This window comes from Halichoerus grypus, chromosome 15 (genome assembly GCF_964656455.1).
Source record: "Halichoerus grypus chromosome 15, mHalGry1.hap1.1, whole genome shotgun sequence".
In the NCBI taxonomy this organism is placed as follows: Eukaryota; Metazoa; Chordata; class Mammalia; order Carnivora; family Phocidae; genus Halichoerus; species Halichoerus grypus.
This window is the reverse complement of record NC_135726.1, coordinates 18,094,718-18,112,645: the sequence shown is the minus strand read 5'-3', so window position 1 is coordinate 18,112,645 and position 17,928 is coordinate 18,094,718. Positions and strand designations below refer to the sequence as shown.

The 17,928-nt window shown below is 49.1% G+C and overlaps 3 protein-coding genes across 12 annotated transcripts in view; 2 read left to right on the top strand and 1 right to left on the bottom strand.

Moving 5' to 3' along the window:
• The window catches only part of RIPOR1 (RHO family interacting cell polarization regulator 1), a 16,285-nt gene extending 15,115 nt beyond the window's left edge, over positions 1-1,170 (top strand). For all 5 annotated transcript variants that reach the window (XM_036115049.2, XM_036115047.2, XM_036115048.2 and 2 more), the window contains 4 exons: positions 67-263; positions 353-436; positions 551-641; positions 783-1,170. In XM_036115049.2, the coding sequence (XP_035970942.1) occupies positions 67-263; positions 353-436; positions 551-641; positions 783-880 (470 nt within the window). In that variant the 3' untranslated portion in view covers positions 881-1,170. The remainder of the gene's footprint in view (positions 1-66; positions 264-352; positions 437-550; positions 642-782) is intronic.
• LOC144380307 (uncharacterized) lies at positions 1,110-17,928 on the bottom strand. The gene is made up of 4 exons (XM_078063535.1): positions 17,886-17,928; positions 13,585-13,981; positions 3,840-3,881; positions 1,110-1,662 (listed from the first exon to the last, which is right to left on the bottom strand). The coding sequence occupies exons 1-4, from the start codon at positions 17,926-17,928 to the stop codon at positions 1,137-1,139; spliced, it is 1,008 nt and encodes a 335-aa protein (XP_077919661.1). The 3' UTR covers positions 1,110-1,136.
• Positions 12,828-17,928, top strand: part of CTCF (CCCTC-binding factor) — a 47,670-nt gene continuing 42,569 nt past the window's right edge. For 3 of the 6 annotated variants that reach the window (XM_078063635.1, XM_036115059.2, XM_078063634.1), the window contains exons 1-2: positions 12,829-13,034; positions 17,650-17,761. The gene's annotated coding sequence lies outside the window, so the exon portion shown is untranslated. Of the gene's footprint in view, positions 13,035-17,649; positions 17,762-17,928 lie in introns of all 6 variants that reach the window. The other 3 variants (XM_036115061.2, XM_078063636.1, XM_078063637.1) reach the window with 2 other exon arrangements.

The following is a 17,928-nucleotide window of genomic DNA, read 5'->3' as shown; positions in this document are numbered from 1 at the left end:
GCATGAGTGTGCAAAGGACCCCACCCCACGAGGCTCCACCTTGTCCCACCCCTCCCTTTCTTTCAGTGTTACTGGTGCGGAATTTGAACTCAGATGACCAAGCTGTTGTGCTGAAGGCCCTGAGGTTGGCGCCCGAGGGGCGGCTGCGAAAGGATGGGCTTCGGGCCCTCAGCTCCCTGCTGGTCCATGGCAACAACAAGGTCATGGCTGCTGTCAGCACCCAGCTGCGGAGCCTGTCACTGGGCCCTGTCTTTCGGGAACGGGTGAGAGGCAGGCAGGCCTTCCTTGAGGCAAAGGCTGGGGCCCCAGGCTCCCAGCGTCTGGCTAAGTCTGCGCTCCCACCCTTACCCAGGCCCTGCTGTGCTTCCTGGGCCAGCTCGAGGACGAGGACGTACAGACGAGAGTGGCTGGCTGCCTGGCGCTGGGCTGCATCAAGGTAAGCCCTGCCGACCCAGCCCCGCTCCACGCCCCCCGAGGCTCCCTCGGCCCTGGGCCCTGGGCCTTTCCCACCTGCTCCACGGGGCCCACCTCAATGCTCTCTCCCTGGTAGGCTCCTGAGGGCATTGAGCCCCTGGTGTACCTGTGCCAAACGGACACAGAAGCCGTGAGGGAGGCTGCTCGGCAGAGCCTGCAACAGTGTGGTGAGGCCAGGAGATGGGAGACAGGGGTCAAGTCGAGTTTGGGAACATTTCGGCTGATGGGAGCTGGAGTGAGATGGAGTCAGGGATGGGAGGGCCGAGATGGGCTAGGATCACTCCTGACCCCATCCTTCCCTGTTACAGGGGAAGAGGGGCAGTCTGCCCACCGACGGCTGGAGGAATCACTGGACGCCCTGCCCCGCATCTTTGGGCCTGGCAGCATGGCCAGCACGGCATTCTAAATTCCCTCCCCGCTGGCTCCCGGGGCCCCCTCCCCTCACCTTCAGGGCTTATCAGGCACTGGCAGGGAGGGTGAGGGCTGGCTCCAGACACCTCTCCCCCCAGATTCCCATCAGTGAAAATCTAATATATTCTCCCGTTGCCCGTGGGTTGGCGGTCAGTGCCTGCAGTCAGGTGCCTCCCAGCCTCGGCTCAGCACACTTGCCACGAATCAGTGTCCCACCACACCCCTTGGTTTTATATTTTATTTACAGAGTTTTACAGAAAATAAAAAAGCAAAATGCCTTTCCTACATGGCCTGGCCTGGTGCGCCCTGACCCTCTGGCTCTGGCGCTTCCTGACACTAGTGTATCTGCACCCCCAGCTGTGACAATGGCATGTGCTGTGGCCCTGGAAATTCAGGCAGAAGAGAGCCCAGAGGCTGGAACTGGGGTTGGGAAAGAGAGCAGAGGAAGAAGGTGGTTGGGTGTTGCTGACGAGGCCCTGTCTGGAGACCGGGGGTGCCCTGGGCCTGGAAGCTATGGGCCCAGGCTGCAGCCAAACTGTGGAGCTGGCCCAGAGAAAGCCCAGAGGTGCCAGTCCTGGGAACGGCTCCCTGGCAGCTAGCTCCAGGTGGCCTGGAGGCAGACGACGCCGGCCGCAACGAGCGTGGGGAAGACTGGAGCTTCTGGCCAGAAGGGGGCAGCAGAACCCCATCAGGGAACGCCAGGCTTCTGGGTCTTCCCTCAGCAACAGCAGCTTCCTACCAAGGTGGCTGAGCTGAGAGCAAGGAGCTCCTGGAGGGCTGGATAGGAAGAAAGGGGAGATCCTTGCAGAGGGGGAGAGCTGGGGCCTGGGAAGCAGGAAACGCGAGTAGCTGCCCCCGTGACCCTAAACAGCAAGTTTTTTCTCTCCCCAAGCTGCCTCTTTTCTCTGTAATAACAAACCTGACTGAACCCTGAGCTCCCCACCCCCGACAGCGGGCAGACTGCTGCTTCAGGAAGCAGGGCTCCAGGGAGAGGGCTCACCTCTTCCCAGAGCTGCCTGGCACGTGAGTGTGTTAACCCCAGAAGGTTAAGAATTCAATGGGGGGCAGGGGGGCGGCGGGGATGGGATTTCAGGGTGGCAGGCCTGTTCCAAAGAGGGCTGGAGGGGGCCCACACTCAAGGCTGGACAAACAGGCTCTCTACCCTTCCCCTCTCCCTCCGAGCTTTCATTATTATCCAGGGGCAAGGAAAACAGGCCCTCCCTACTCCCGGAGCCCACTCTGGTGTCTCAGTGCACGTGGTGTCAGCACACAAGTGGGACACACTGGGGAGAGTGTGCGCACCTGCACTCAAGAGGAGCCAATGAGGTGCCGACAGCCCCCCCCGCACCGGGGAGGCTGGGGGGGGAGGTGACCCAGATCCCCAGGGAGCCCTGCTCCCCAGTGTTTTAGCGCTGTGTATGAGGAGGTTTGGCTGGGCCTTTAACCACCTGCTGGGGAAGCCAAGCTGAGCAGAAAAACGGCCAACAGGAAGGAGCACAGGAAACACCTGTGTGTGGAAGCAGGTGGCTCATTCCAGAAGAGTCGGGGCTGAGGTGGGGGTGGGGGCGGGTAGACACCCTCAGCGCACCGGCACAGTGCTGTGTTCCCTCTGTAACTACGAAGGGTGGCATGGAGGGGATGGGGGACGATGTGCAGCTCAGCTTTTTGGGTGGTCGGCTAGAGTGGCAGGGGATGGAGAAAGCAAACAAGTCATGGAGACCAAACCAGCACCCAAAGTTGGCTACAGCTTGGGCCTGCCCCAAGGGCCCCTGCAGGAAGGTTGCAGTCCCAGAACCACCCCAAGGAGCCCCTCAGGCCTGCGGCCCCACAAGAGGCCCACTGGTAGGGCAGGACTGTCGACTTGGATTTGAAGCGTGCATGGCCTGTGTGGTGGGGAAAGAGGAAGTGAACACTGGCTGACCAGGTCCTGGGAAAGTGCAGACAGGGGTGACGGGGCCATCACGAGCTCACGGCTCAATCCACAGGAGAGGACAGGGCCTGGGCAAGATGTAGAGGATGGAAAAATATCCCAGCCAGAGGTCAAATGGGGCTGTCACCAAAAATCTGAATGGCCTGCTTTCCAGTGCTGAGAAAGGATAGGGCCCCTCTCTGTCCTCTACAAGGAGAGGCCTAAGACCAGAGCCTAGTATTCAGCTCTAGCTGAGGGTGGGTGTGAGGGTCAGGAGCCAGAAAGAAGACACCATGAGCAAAGCCAGGTACCGGTGAAGGACTGTCAATGCCAAGGCAAGAAGAGTGTCCGGCCTTTGCCTCATCAAGCCTACTTAGCTCAGGGTTATGCGGATCGAGCCCAGAACAAGCCACTCAGACCCCCTCCCTCAATGCCTTGAGGTCAGGCTGAATGGCCTCCTACACTTAGGCCCACGTCTGTGAGGTAGTGGAGGGCAGGGAGAACCCATCCTCCCTCTTGTACCCTCCCCTCTCCCAACACACACACAGCCTCACAAGTGCTTCCCATAGGGCACTCCCCCTACCTCCTACGCTGCAGCCACTGAATAAGTAGCTGAATTGCTACGGCTAGCATGTACGTTTCTAGCTATATCCTCTGAATTTCCTTGCGGCCTTATCTGCCACCACCTCAAGGTTCAGGGAGGCACTCATTCCTGCTGCCCCAGGTGATGGGAGTGGGGGGCTGGTGACACCATCAGGAGTCAAAGGCACCAGGGCAGGGAAAGCCTATGCCCAGGTGTCCTGTGGAGCCTGTGCCAGGCTCTGTGAGGAAGAGGAAGTGTGACACACGGAGGAGCACCCCGTCAATCAAGGCCATCAAGACCACAGCCACGCCTTAGCCATCATCGTTGGGGCTCTCCCTGGACCATAACATAAGTCTGCATTGCAAAAAAGGGACCAGGCTGTGGTAGTCCAGGACACAGTTTATTGTATTGGTGGTCACGGGGGCCTCCCGTTTCTCCTCCCCTTTCCTCTTCCAATCTTACCTTTTCTCCTGTCTCCCACTCTTCTTCCTCGTGTTTTCAAAGCTGTAGAGAACCAAAAAAAAAAAAAGAAGAAAGGAAAAAAAGGCATGTTTGGGAAGGCAAAGAAGCAGATGGGTTGGCACGTGGGAAAAGGACTGCTTCTTTGTCTCACCCACAGAGTGGGGGTGCCTTCCTTGTGTGTTTCTGTGCATGGTGCGTGGGTACAATTTGCTGAACCCTAGGCATATGACATGCTCCCTCCCCCTCCCCCTGCCCCCACCCCCAGACAGCCCTGGAGTGTCCTATTCAGGCCATCTGCCCATCGTGGCTCAGCTGCCGGACCCCGATCTTCTGGGCCTGGGTAATACGGAAGAGTGAGCTTGGTAAGGACTCCAGCTATGGAAAAACAGTCTATCATTTAGAAAATAAGACGGTCATTGGCCTGCAAGAGAGGGGCCTCTTTTCAGAAGGTTGCAACGTGGTGGTGGCCACATTTGAGTTTGATGTCAACAGTAAAGTCTCGCTTGTCTCTGAATACACTCAGGCCATATGGACTCCCAGTGAATGCTGACTTAGGGGTGCCTGGGTGGCTCAGCCAGTTAAGCGTCTGCTTTCAGCTCAGGTCATGATCCCAGGGGCCTGGGATCAAGCTTTGGGCTCCCTGCTCAGTGAGGAGTCTGCTTCTCCCTCTGTCCTTCCCCCTGGTCATGCTCCCTTTCCCTCTCTTTCTCTCTCAAATAAATAAATAGAATCTTTTTAAAAAAATGCTGACTTAGAGCCACCGAATAAGTAGCTGAATTGCTATGGCTAACATGTACGTTTCTAGCTATATCCTCTGAATCTCCTTACAGCCTTCTCTGCCACCTCCTCCTCAAGCATCCTCTTACAAACATCACTCCACAGGATTCCGTTCCAGGCCCTTTCCTGTTCTCTCTTGAAACACATTCATCTGTTTCTCTGGCTCCATCTATATGTATGCCAATGATTCACATGGCTCTCTCCCCACTCCCATGTCCAACTGCTGACTGGACACCTCCTTTTGAATAGCCAAGGTGTTTCAAATTCAGCATGCTCGAAATCAAACTCAGTATCTCAAAACCTATTTCTCCCCCAGGTCTCTTGAGGTTACCAACTACCCAGCCACACAATCTGTCCTCTCATCCCAGCCACCAGAATCCTCTCAATTATCGCCCTAAATATTTCTAAATTCTGTCCACTCTTTATTATCCCCATGGGCACCACTCAGATACGGTACATGTTGACCTCTCGCTGAGAGACTAAAACTGCCCCCTCAAAGGCTTCCTGCCTCTGGTCTTATCCTTCTTCCATCCATTCTCCATGGTTCATCAGAGTGATTTCTAAAACCCACCACACAGGCTTTCTTTTCTCCTAGGGAAGAGTCCAGGCCCCTCAACCTGGACACAAAGCCAGCCTCAGTTATGCCACCTAACTTCTTGCTCTGCACTGTAGCCTTCTTGCGGGGCTTGCTTGCCCCTCGTGGTACACTCTTCCCACCTCATCTTGCCTTGTTAATGCCTGTTCACATGAACAGGCTTCAACCTAGACATCACAGATTTCTTCAGGAGCTTGCTCTTCCACTATGCTCCTGTCATGGGAGCCTGCACTTCCCCTAGTCTAGTACTAATCACACCCCATTGCATTTATTTATTTTATATCCATATATATATATATTACTGTGTTTAATGCAGAAAAAGCCTGGACACTCAAAATACCCCCATGTACCCTACAAAGCACAGTGTTTTAGAATGCACTTTTACACTGGGATCCCAATTAAGGAATAAAATGGAAGCCTGAGCACGGGACAATATAGGGAAGGAGAGCTGAGGCTGGACTGGTTGAGGAGGCAAGCAAGTTAAATCCACAGGGGCCAGAGGGAGCCGTTAGAAATGAGGCTGAAGAGGGGCACCTGTTGGCTCAGTCAGTGGAGCGTGCAACTTTTGATCTCGGGGTTGTGAGTTCAAGCCCCACATTGGGTGTGGAGATTACTTAAAAATAAAGTCTTAAAAAATGAGGCTGAAGAGTTGGGCAGGGGCTTGTCATAGGGCCTTGTGGAGTGGCTGTGGGCTTTGGAATTTACCCCCAGGGCACTGGAGACCCATCTGTGGGCTTGAAGCAGGGGAATTTTGTGAGCACATCTGGTCTTTGGAAAGGTCATTCTAGCAGTTGTGTGGAGAGAGGAAGCAGGAAGCAGTGAGGCATCTGAAGGCATAGTTAGGAGACTGATAGTCTGGGCCAGATGGAGGCAGCGGGGATGGAGAGGCTAGTGAAGAGATGTTCCAAAAGCAAAATGGAAAAATGGTTTGGTGATGATAGGATGTGGGAGGTGAGTGAAGCCCAAGTTTCTGGCCTGGTGAAGGCTGGATGGTGATATCATTCACTAAAAAGGGACAGCCCTTATAACAGAAGAAGGTTGGGAGGTAACAAGGCCGGTAAGGTGACCTGGGAGCCTTCCAGGAGGAAGTAACCAGAAAGAAGCTGGAAATGTAGATCCAGGGCAGGAAGATAAGGGCGTAGGCTAGAGGCAGAAGCTTGAGAGTCATCCTTGCTTTACTGTTAAGTCTTACATGACTACTGCGATGTTCAGTGACCAATCTGTTTCCCCCACACCTGTAGTCATACCTTATACTTGCCTCTCCGTCCTTGACTTTTAGCTACTAATGCTTGTGAAGTTTAGTCTGGCCTCTATAGGCTAAGACAAAATGTAAAGCACTTGAGGGCTAGGGACAGCATCTCTCTCCAGTATTACCCAGCATGGGCATTGATCTGTTATCTCAAGAAGTTGCTCAGAACATACTTCTAGATTAAAAATTCATCAGTCCAAATACTTCTGCTATCTGCCTTCCAAATGCCTGAAATTTTCAAAATTAAAGCCCTTCCTTTGAGTTAAGGCAATAGTGTCCAACTTTTTTAGGGGCAGAAACCATTTCCTCTAAACTAATCCCGTAACATTTAGGGATGTGGGAGAGCATGAGGGGAGCAGAGATGCAGAGCCTTCCTGATAGACCTCCTTTCCCCTACCTCTTGCCCTTCCAAGGCAAACTGTGAGCTAATAAGCATCATCTCTAGAGGATCCCTATAAAAATGGAAATGTTTCTGACAGTGAGGACTTCTGAGCAGCCATTGAAAGAACTGGAAGAGAGGGGCTGGGGCTGGAAGATCTGAGCACTCATTTCTGGTTTTCCCAACAAGTTACTGGACGACTCTGAGCAAGTCACATCATTTCTTGAGTTTAGGACAAAACTGTGTCTGGCTCTTCAAACGGAGCTGTGAACATCAACTGAAAGGGCAGACGTGAAGATGTTTTGCAAAATGAAAGACGTACAGATGAGATGGATTTTTTTTTTTTTTTGAAGATTTTATTTATTTATTTATTTGACAGAGAGAGACAAAGCGAGAGAAGGAACACAAGCAGGGGGGAGTGGGAGAGGGAGAAGCAGGCTTCCCGCTGAGCAGGGAGCCCGATGCACGGGGCTCGATCGCAGGACTCTGGGATCATGACCTGAGCCGAAGGCAGACACTTAACGACTGAGCCACCCAGGCACCCCGATGAGATGGATTATTAAAAGGTGATCAGTGCATGCCTCAAAAATGCAGGTTAGAGCACAGAAAACAAAAGAGCACATCCCCCAGTGTGGGATGTAGGTCTAGGTAAAGTCCTTTAGACTCTAGAAAGCAGTAATTTGAGCTAAGAGGTAAAAAATAAACATGGCTTTTTACAGGGGTCTAAAGAAAGTAGACATCAGTAAAGAAAAAAATCCTTGTGGTCTGGGTAGGAGAGGATATGAAAGGGCAGGTCTTTAAAATGTTAGGAGAAAGTGGTTGCCCTTGACACTGTGAAAACTTTCCAAATGTCTTGTAAGGCTTAGTGTCAAAAAAAAGGTTTAGTGTCCCTAGTTCAATGGTGTAGAATGACTTGCTGTCTCCCAACATTCTTGTGCCCTTTTATGCTCTTGATTATGGCTCCTTTTCACCTTACATGACTTTGCCTTGCTTGTTAATGCCTTCTGATCCTTTACCACCCAGTTGAAATGAGATACTCCTAGAGAATGATTTACTCCTTTATCTGTGAATCCACTTCTTCCCATTATAACCATTTTCACAATAATTGTTTTTTGTTTTGTTTTGTTCTGTTTTTTTTTTTTTTTTTTTTTTTTAACCAGTCTGACCAGTTAAACTTTGAGTTCAAGGACAGGAAACACATTTTGGGTCACTTTTATATCCCCAGTGCCTAGAACAGCAGGTACTCAATAAATGTTTGCTAAATTGGATTCTATCTCACATAATAGATACAGACACAACAGGGGTATTCAGGTGTAACTTTAGGTCTTACCCCCAAAGTGGGCAAGAAGATTCCTGCCCATTTTTACTTAGAAAATCAACACCTCTCCTCCATTGTTGATTTTCTTGCTTAAAGAGTTAAAAACAAAAACAAAAACAAAACAAAACATAAGGGATCGTAATAATAGCAGACTTTACATGGGGCAACAGGGGGAACCAAGGAAGATCTTGGAAATAGAATTGTTTTCTGAGAATTACAGCACAAAGTACACCATTCCCAGAAAGAATGGCTCCTAGGCCAAGGAAAGCCCAGTCAGTAACTGATTCTGTTAATGAATCTAGAAAGACAGTGTCCACTAGAAGGATGATTTGGGAGTGAAGGTAGGTAACAAGAAGCATAACAGTAAAATAATAATAATTTACATTTTTTGTACAATTACTGGTGTCTAGAATTATGCCAAGAGCTTTACTTGCATTTTCTTGTTTAATCCTGTGTGAAGTACAATTATCATCCTATCTCATAGAGAAGAAATCTGCAGTTGTTATAATTCACCCAAGATCACACAACTAATAAAGAGCCAAGATAAGATTAAAATCCTGGACAATCTGACTCTAGCATCTAGAGAGGGCAATATTAAACATTTAAGTTATATAATTTACATCTCTTAATCTAATCAACTGCTCACCAAGCTTTCTAGTAATTTGGCTTCCCAGGAGGCTCTCCTGTAGGGAAAGAACATGCCTTTTGCCAGCACAAGGACACTGGTCCACTTGCCAGTTAGTAAAGCAGCCCTCTGCTTATCCATCAAGCTCCTGTGAACCTGACAAGTCCCTGAGGAAAAAATACACTCTTACGATACAGACTACATTTCTCGTCCTGCCCGTGAGGCTGAGGACCAGATCCTGGAACGTGGTGACTTCACATTGCCATGTGGTAAGCTGACAGCCCCAGCTGATAATGCCCTGGACTCCTGTGGACTACAAACCTTAGAGTTCATGAGAAGAATTCTTCCTTAAATCACAGAGTGGTTTTAAATCACCACAGTTCTCATTGGTGAGGTAGTCTGGAGTAGTACTGCAGGGAACAAATCTGTCCTTATTTTTATCTTCCCAGTGGTTTCACATGCTCTCATCATATTACTTTTTGCTCTCAGCTTGTTTCTGTCCAGCCTGAAGCATCCTATCCTTTTGGTTTGGCTCTCCATTTCTTGGTCTTTGGAGTCAATTCCATGAAACAGGACATATCCCTGTTTCCTACAGGGAGAAGAAAACATTTCCTTTTGTTCCTTTCTAGTGATCCTCAGCATTTTCTCAGCCCTGGGTCAGAATAGCACCTGGGATCTTTGTCTTCAGAAAGCAGGCTCCAAGGCCACTTGGACCCCACTCTTGGCTTCTAACTGATGCTTCAGAGGTCATACAATTGATAGTTTTTTTTTTTAAAGATTTATTTATTAGAGAGCGAGTGCGAGCAGGCATGGGGGGAGGGGCAGAGAATCTTCAAGCTGACTTCCCACTGAGCGCTGAGCATAGAACCCCGTGCAGGCTCGATCTTGGGATTCATGAGATTACCACCTGAGCGGAAACCAGAGTCAGACGCACAACTGACTGAGGCACCCAGGAACCCCTAAAGATTTTACTTGCAAGTAATCTCTACACCCAGTGTGGGGCTCCAGCTTACAACCCTGAGATCAAGAGTCACACGCTCTACTAACTGAGCCAACGAGGCGCCCTTGATATAGTTGTTATAAATATAGTTGTCTCAGGCTGCTATAACAAAATACCACTGGCTGGGTGGCTTATAAACAACAAATTTATTGCTCACAGTTCTGGAGGCTGGGTAGTCCAAGATCAAGGTACCAACATGATTGCATTCTGATGAAGGCCCTCTTCTTGGTTCATAGCCGTTGCCTTCTGGTTGTGTCCTTAACATGGTGGAAGGGACTAGGGATCTCTATTAAGCCTCTTTTACAAGGCATTTATTCTATTTATGAGGGTTCCACCCTCATGACTTAGGTACCTCCTAAAGGCGCCACCTACTAATACATTGAGCATTAGGATTTCAAATATGAATTTTGAGAGGCACACAAATATTCAGGCCATAGCAGCTGTAAATATCATTGTAAATATAGTTGAAGTTTTTTCCATCTAAATACATTGGCTTATATTTGCCCATATTAAAGCTTTAGAAGACATTCTTATAGCTTACTCTTAAAGATAAGGAAGATGGTTTGAGGTAAAGTCTTACAGAAAGTTTATTAATCAGATTATTAAAGGTGCCAGAAAGAAAAAGAAGCTAAGAATTTAAGCGCAAGTCAGCCTTGTTCCCAGTACATAGTTTCTAGGTATACCAGGAGGTGTTTGGGGTGGAGGGCTGAAGAAAATGCAAGATGCAAATATTCCAGAGGTATCTGGTAATTTCCACTAAGTTTGCCTTTATTTTTGAGTCCTCGGGTATACATAAGAAACAAATGGAATCATTTGGTTTCTAGAAAAAGGGGTCACATGTAAATTTTTCAAATATTCACACATTTCTAGAATATTAAATAAGTGATTAATAAGGCAAGTACCTGAGATTAGGAACCAGAAAACTTGGGCCCTGGTGTTGAGAAACCAAATTATCTCTTTCCTGCATGTCTGTACCCAAGCAGCTGAATATTGCTGGAAAAAAACACATACTAGGCCAACTGGTTTAACTTTAAATTCATGATCACAAACTTCAAATGGGTACCCAATGCTGCCAAGGCAGTCCTACTAGGAAAGTTGTACACTTGCTCCCCCTACCCTCACCAGCATTTGCATCGATCTTCACCTTTATTACCCATTATCACAATGGAAGCATCCTGTTCCTATCCAAGGTTAGTCCTCCTAGTTTCCTTATATCCTCTCATGGATTTCACTCCTATATAGGTCAAGCAAGCCTTCTCTCTCCTGTATCACTCCCAATGGCACATAAACATGCTCCAGAACCCTACCATTTTTTAAAACATCTCCTCCCTTGAGTCCGTATCTTTCCACAGTTATCCCTAAATTTCTTTGCTCCCTTCACAGCAAAACTTCTCATGTTGCCTACGTGTGCTGTCTCTATTTCCTTACTTTTCCATTCATTCTCAACCCATTCTAGTAAGGTCCAAGTCTCGATTTACCAGCATGAATCAAGCCAAATTCGCCAATGATGTTCTCCATTGAATTCCAAGGTGACCAATCCAAAAGCCATGTCTCTGGCCCAAGTTGACCTCTCAGCAGCATTAGACACAGTTGACCACTCCCCCCCTACGGAAACCTTCTCTGCCCACGGATTCCAAATTCAACACGCTTGTGGATTTTTTTCTGTCTTCCTGGCTGCCCCCTTTTAGTTTCCTTCTCCATTATCCTATTTCTAAATGCTGGAGTGTCTAGGATCTGGCCTTGGAATTCCTCTTCACTCTTTCCTCCAAGTGATAGCCCACACACATATACATGGTTTAATCAGCTCATACAGTTTAAAAACGCCTGAGTTGCTAACACCTAAATACCTGAAGATTTTACATTACAAAAATCTAGATTTCTGATTCCCTTTTTCAACAAAACCCCGAGAAAATGTCAATATTGGGACTGGCATCCTCATAATAGAACAATCAGCTGAATGGAGCAAAAACTGTCTCCTTGATGCTGGGTCCGTCTGTTGTCCGTGACATCTAAGGTATGGGAGTTCACAATACAGTCCTAAGTCAGATTCCCCTAAGTACCAGAGGCTCTCCTCTCTGGGTCACCAGAACATCTTCCAGTCTGTGGTCGGTGAACTTCACCGCTGGTTGGGTAGAATCCGCAGGTGCTTCCTGGGGAGGGGGAGGGACGACCGCACTGTAAGGCTGAAGGGCTGAAGGGCGCCGCCCACAGAGAACTTAACTCTCGAGCAGAGACAAGAAATGTACGTTTTAAAATACAGCATTAAATCACGCCAAATAAGAAAGTCCTTTTGGCAAAAGACCGGTATGGTCGTGTAAAAGCATCAAATCTGGTCTTCCGTCGGCCTTTCTTGGCTGAAGTGGCCTGGTGACACCAAGGGGAAGCCCATGCCTTCTCTTGCACCCGGTTTTAGGAGGCGGAGAGATCCCTCAAAAGCCACTGGGCAAGGACAGCCCTTCTCGCTCTCTGTCGCGGGCGCTGTACAGTTCTGAGGAGCTGGGAGTGTATGGGGACCAGCCCGGCCTTAACACCGTGGCTGGCAGCGGTGGGGAGCTGGGAGGGAGGGTCCGGCCCGGCTAGGGCGGAGACTTGGGCGGGGACCGGCCCAAGAACCGCCTCTGCTCCACCAACTAGCCCGGCGCGCGCTTCCTCCAAACACCCTCCCTCCCACCCCCAACCCCCCCTTTACGGGTTCAGGGCGGGAGACTGCGGCTAGAGAACCAGGTCAAACAAGCCTGGGATCCTGTACAGCCTAGAGGCGGCGGCCTCCGCCCAGGAAGCCCCACCCAGCGGGAGCCCGGACGTCGCGGCGCCCGCAGAGCCCACGCGCGACCGGGCGAGGGCGCGGGAGGGCGCGTGCGGCGTGACGCGACTCGCGGCGCGTCCCGTGACGCCATCGCGCCCGTTTTTGAAAGTTGGCGCCCGGGGCCGCCTCCCATGCTGCCCTGCGCCAACCCCTCCCCTCACCTTTCCTCCCCCGCCCTCCACTCGTCGCCCGGCCGGCCCCCCCACCCGTCCCTTCCCTTATCAGCACCCGCGGCCCCGGCAGCGCCGACGCAGGCGCACTGCACCGCGCCGCCGCCATTTTGTGCCCGAGCCTGTGGAGCGATTAAACCGTGCGCGGAGCTGCTTCTTTGGCGGCAGCGGCGGTGGCGGTAGCCGGTGCGGGTGCGCGGAGCTGGCCGGGGACGCCGGGTGGCCGGAGCGGTGGAGCGGCGGCGGAGCGGGCGCTGCAGGGGGTGTGGCGCGGAGGTAAGGGGGCCCGGGGTGGAGGAGGTTTCGCGGGCCGCCTCTAGGTGTCACGATGGGGCCGCTCCGGTCGGCGCTGGCTGCAGCCCGGCGCCAGCGCCGCCGCCGGGGGGTGTTTGTCTCCCTCTACCGTCCCTGCTGCGGCGCGGCCGCCGCCATTGCCCGTCGCCGCCGCGGCCCGGCCGCCCCCCCCACACCCTCCCGCTAGGCCTCCCTCCTGGCGGCGCGCTAGGCCTCCGGCGGCGGCGGCGGCAACAGAGGCCCGCGCGCCGGCGACTCCATTTTCCTTCCTTTGTCTCTGCCCTCGAGGCCGGCTCTTGGCCCGACTGATTGCCCGGCCGCGGCCCGCCCTCTGCCCTCCACCCCTCCCGCGGCGGGTGGCCGCAGCCGAAAGGCGATCTCTGTGTCCCGGCTCCCGCGCCCGCCTTGCTGTAGGGTCTGGACCCACTGCTGCCGCGCGCGCAGCCCGGTTTCCGTGTAGTATGGGTGTCGGGCCCTGGCCGACGCCTCTCGGGCTGCCCCTCCTCCAGCTTGCCCGGTCCCCGGAACCTACCCGGCCGCTCTGCGAGCATACCCCTGCCGGTCGGCTGCTCGGCGGTCGCTCCCAGTCCGCGCGCCGCCGCCGCTGGTCTCCGTCTCCGCCGAGTGGCGCAGGCGGCGCTGCTGCGGCTGCGAGCAGAGGGACCCCAGAGCTGCCGAGAGCTCCCTCTGCAAGGCTGGCTGAGCTGCTCGCGCCTCGACGCTGCCTGAGCGGGCGGGGGGACGCGCGCTCGCCGCCCCCGCCGGGCCCGGCTGCGCCCCCAAACTCGCGGCGGGGCTCCTCGCTGGACCTGACCGGTGCGGTCCCCCACGGTGGGCGGAAGAGACTCGAGTTCCGCACCAAGTAGTTTTTCTACAGCCAGGGTCGGACTCCCCTTGTAGTGATAGCCTGACTTTGTGCGCTAAGAGATCTCAAAGGGATCAAAACTTAATTTCGTTCTGATCTCAAGTGACGTGACAAATTCCTGAATTCGGGATTATGGGCTGGCTAAGTTGGTTTAGGCGACCCTTGAGTTTCCTTCCCGCTTTAAAATGTCCCGACGCTAACTTAGTACAGTATTTAGTACCTGATGCTTTAGGGCTAGACGAAGGCAGTTCTGCCCCGGGATTGTGCAACCCGATCTAAAGCGTCAGTAGGGCAGAATGAATTTATTCTTGACTCCACTGGTAATTTGCCCATACGCTGAAATACGAGGGTTGATGTTGTAATTGAATCCTGGGTCACTAGTTGCAGTTGGTTTATAAATATCTACGCCTAATGTAACTACTCTTTAGTAGCTGACTTCCTGTAGCCCAGAGTGCAGCATTAAGTAAACATTCGCATACGTAGTCTTCATGCTTTGAGTTTAAATCAACTAGGAAAGTTAAAAATCTACGTCCCCTATAGGCGGTAAAAGAAGTTAAACAGGGCATGTATATTAAATTTACTGTCCTTAATTGTCTTCTTGAATGATTAAAAAGCTTCCTGTTGGATTGCCATAGTTTTCTCTCTTATTTTCCTGAAATGTTCTAGTACTTTAATACAGTATCGTGCAGTAGTTGATGTGTCAGCTCCGGTTGCTTTGGAGAGAGGAAGGTTTTGATTAACTTTTTTTATTTTTTTTTTTTTTTTAAGAAAAGCTATGTTAAGCGTATGAGGAAATTAAAACAGCCTGGTGCTAAGCAAAGTTGTCGGGTCTGCTGTGTGTAATCTCAATCTGTAGGATTTCGCAGGAATCTGCCTCTATAGGAGAGTCTTTCAGCATCTCTTTTTTGAACCCTACAAAACGTTCCTTCTCCCCCTCCTCTCTGGTAAAAGTAAAATTGCACTAACAAATGCAGTAGTGTTGATGAAGTGTTAGATTTGGGAATAGAACTATGCTTAATTGTCTAATAAATTAGTCCATTTGTGTAATTTTTTGCATTTCTTGAGATTTTTGGTTTTATTTTCCTTTTGACATTGTGGATGGCAGGTAGTCTGTTTTACTTATAAAAATAAGCTCTATTCGGGTTAAAGATTAAAATCCAGAAGATCTGTAATTGATCCAGGAGCAAAGCTTGTTTTCCCTGGTTAATGTTGTGCTCCACAGACCATGTTTTGTTTCTTCCTACAGTTCTGCCCTCTGCAGTCATCATCTTCTTAGTCTTTCATATCATTTATGCTGTTTTAATGGTATAGACTTTGTCTACAGAGTTGCTATTCTTTGAGATTTCCTGTATGCCAGGATTCATACTTTATTGGAAAATGAAATCTACAGAGAATAAATTGAGGATATAAGGTTACGCAAAGGAACTTATTACTTAAATCAGTAACATGAGAAAGATTACAACAGGAATGTTTGCCCACTTAAGAAAATACTGCTTATTCAAGAGGAATTGTAAAAGTCATCCTTAGGGGTCTATTCAACCAACGTAAGAAAATTTAGAAGTTGTAAAAGTCATTCTTAGAATAAGATGCATTCCAATTCTAAGAGCTTTAGGATTTTGCTTTAAACAACACGCAAAATGAGGGAGATCTTTGGGAGTACAGAGGCCACCTGTGGCTGACTAGGGCCTCAAGGAGGAGTCCTGTGGCAGAGCCTTGCACAGTGGTGCCTGCTGGCAAAAAGTCTCCTCTAGAGACTTTCTGTTTTGTTTTGTTTTGCTTTAGGGATGCTGCTGGCGTCAAATTCACTCCCCATCATCCATTTTATAGCCTCCATTTCATTTTTTAAGACCAGAAATTTAGTTGATCATCTATCTACCCTATTTACCTGTCTTGGTCCCAGATGACTTCAGGCTCTTTTGCTAGAAATCATGTCCCTCTTCAAACAACTAAAATTTGTCATAATTTAATACTTCGAGAAAGAGCATACAGCTTTGGAAAGAACAATAATGGCAAATAATGTGTAATCTTGAAGACCCTGGTTTGCAATTGGATGTGTGGATTTGGCATACCATATTTGTTTTTCTAAACATCCCTAAACTTTATCTAGTCACTATCTTCAAATCTTCTCTGGCAGTATCTTTGTGCATTTTCTTAGTGATTAGTATTTGAGTGCAAAGATGGAACAATGCGTATAGACTGCTAATATATACACCAAGAATAGTGATTTTTCCATACTTGATCTTCATTTTTATTCACCCTTAGAATGTTGAGGTACATAAAATCTCATCTCCTTTGAGGCATGCTAGTAACAATATATGGACTCCAATACAAAAGTGTTTCTTGGGGTGCCTGAGTGGCTCAGTCGTTAAGCGTCTGCCTTGGGCTCAGGTCATGATCCCAGGGTCCTGGGATCGAGCCCCGCATTGGGCTCCCTGCTCAGCAGGGATTCTGCTTCTCCCTCTCCCACTCCCCCTGCTTGTGTTCCCTCTCTCGCTGTGTCTCTCTCTGTCAAATAAATAAAATCTTTAAAAAAACAAAACCAAAAAAAAAAACAACAAAAGTGTTTCTTGGACTAGATATACTAATCCTCAATTCAAGTTGTAAATTGCCTCTTAGCAGAGAAGACTTCTTTAGCTTCATCTAAGAAAATATTATATCAGCGTGATTTATGGGCTTTAGTTAATTATGAGATGGATTCCCTCCTAGTTTTACCTGATATGCGAGATTTTTCGGAAACTTTTTTTTTTTTTTTTAAAGATTTTATTTATTTATTTCACAGAGAGAGATAGTGAGAGCAGGAACACAAGCAGGGGGAGTGGGAGAGGGAGAAGCAGGCTTCCCGCGGAGCAGGGAGCCCGATGCTGGGCTCGATCTCAGGACCCTGGCTGGGATCATGACCTGAGCTGAAGGCAGACGCTTAACGACTGAGCCACCAAGCCGCCCCTGTTTGGAAACTCTTAACTCAATTTTAGCACTTTAATTTCACTTGTGAGTTTTCCTTTCTTTCTTCCTTCCTTCCTTCTTTCCTTCCTAATAAGTTCCACTCTACTGTTGCCTGAAGCTTGAAGCTTGACAGTTAATTTATTTGTAATTTAAGGAGGAAAATGTCAGCTAACAAAGTATTTCATTGCTATGCTTCTAGGAATTTCAAGTCAGTGAAAGCTCTCTCCATAGTTATCTTATTAAACTGAAAAATACAGTCTTGTGGTGTAAACTACCTTAATCAGTAAAGCCACTACTTGCTGAATATAAGGAAATGATACTGTTAAAGGACTACTACTATATCTATAAGAATTAATTTTTTGTCAGCTTGAATATACATACATGGGCCATTATTTGCTTGCAAGATCATAATGGTGTACTTTTTTTTTTAAGATTTGATTTTTTTTTTTTTTAAATACTCTCTATACCCAACTTGGGGCTCAAACCCAGAACCCTGAGATCAAGAGTCACATGCTCCACCAACTGAACCAGCCAGGCACCCCACTGGGGTACTGTTTTGATAATTACAGATCCTTTATATATTAAGCAAATGTCTAAAAAATAAGCGTGAGTGTTTTATTGGCTTGATAGAATTTATGGAATGCCTCATTTAGTAATGTCACCTGTTAACAAGTATATTGTTTTTTAACAATTTTATCAGCTTTCATCTTGCCCTCATTTTGCTTTTCATATTATATGTGCATTTGTGTATATTTGGTATTCATAAAACTATTTGTGTTTCTGTTTTAGAATGATCACAGATCTGGAGCCAAAGAACAAGATGCACTAGTGGACAGATTGCTAACCAGGGGCTTGAGAGTTCTGTTTTCCCTCCTCAAACTGACTTTGCAGTCACGGAGAGGTAAATGCTCTTTCCATTTCTTGGTCTTGAAAATGGGAGTAGTAAATCCTTTCTGGGGTTGGAGGATTTGCTATATTGTTCTTGGGTATAGGAGATGCAGGACAGTGGGTGATTGAGGGCATACCGGTTTTATAGTTAGAGTCCTTGGTTTGGAACTGTACTGCCAT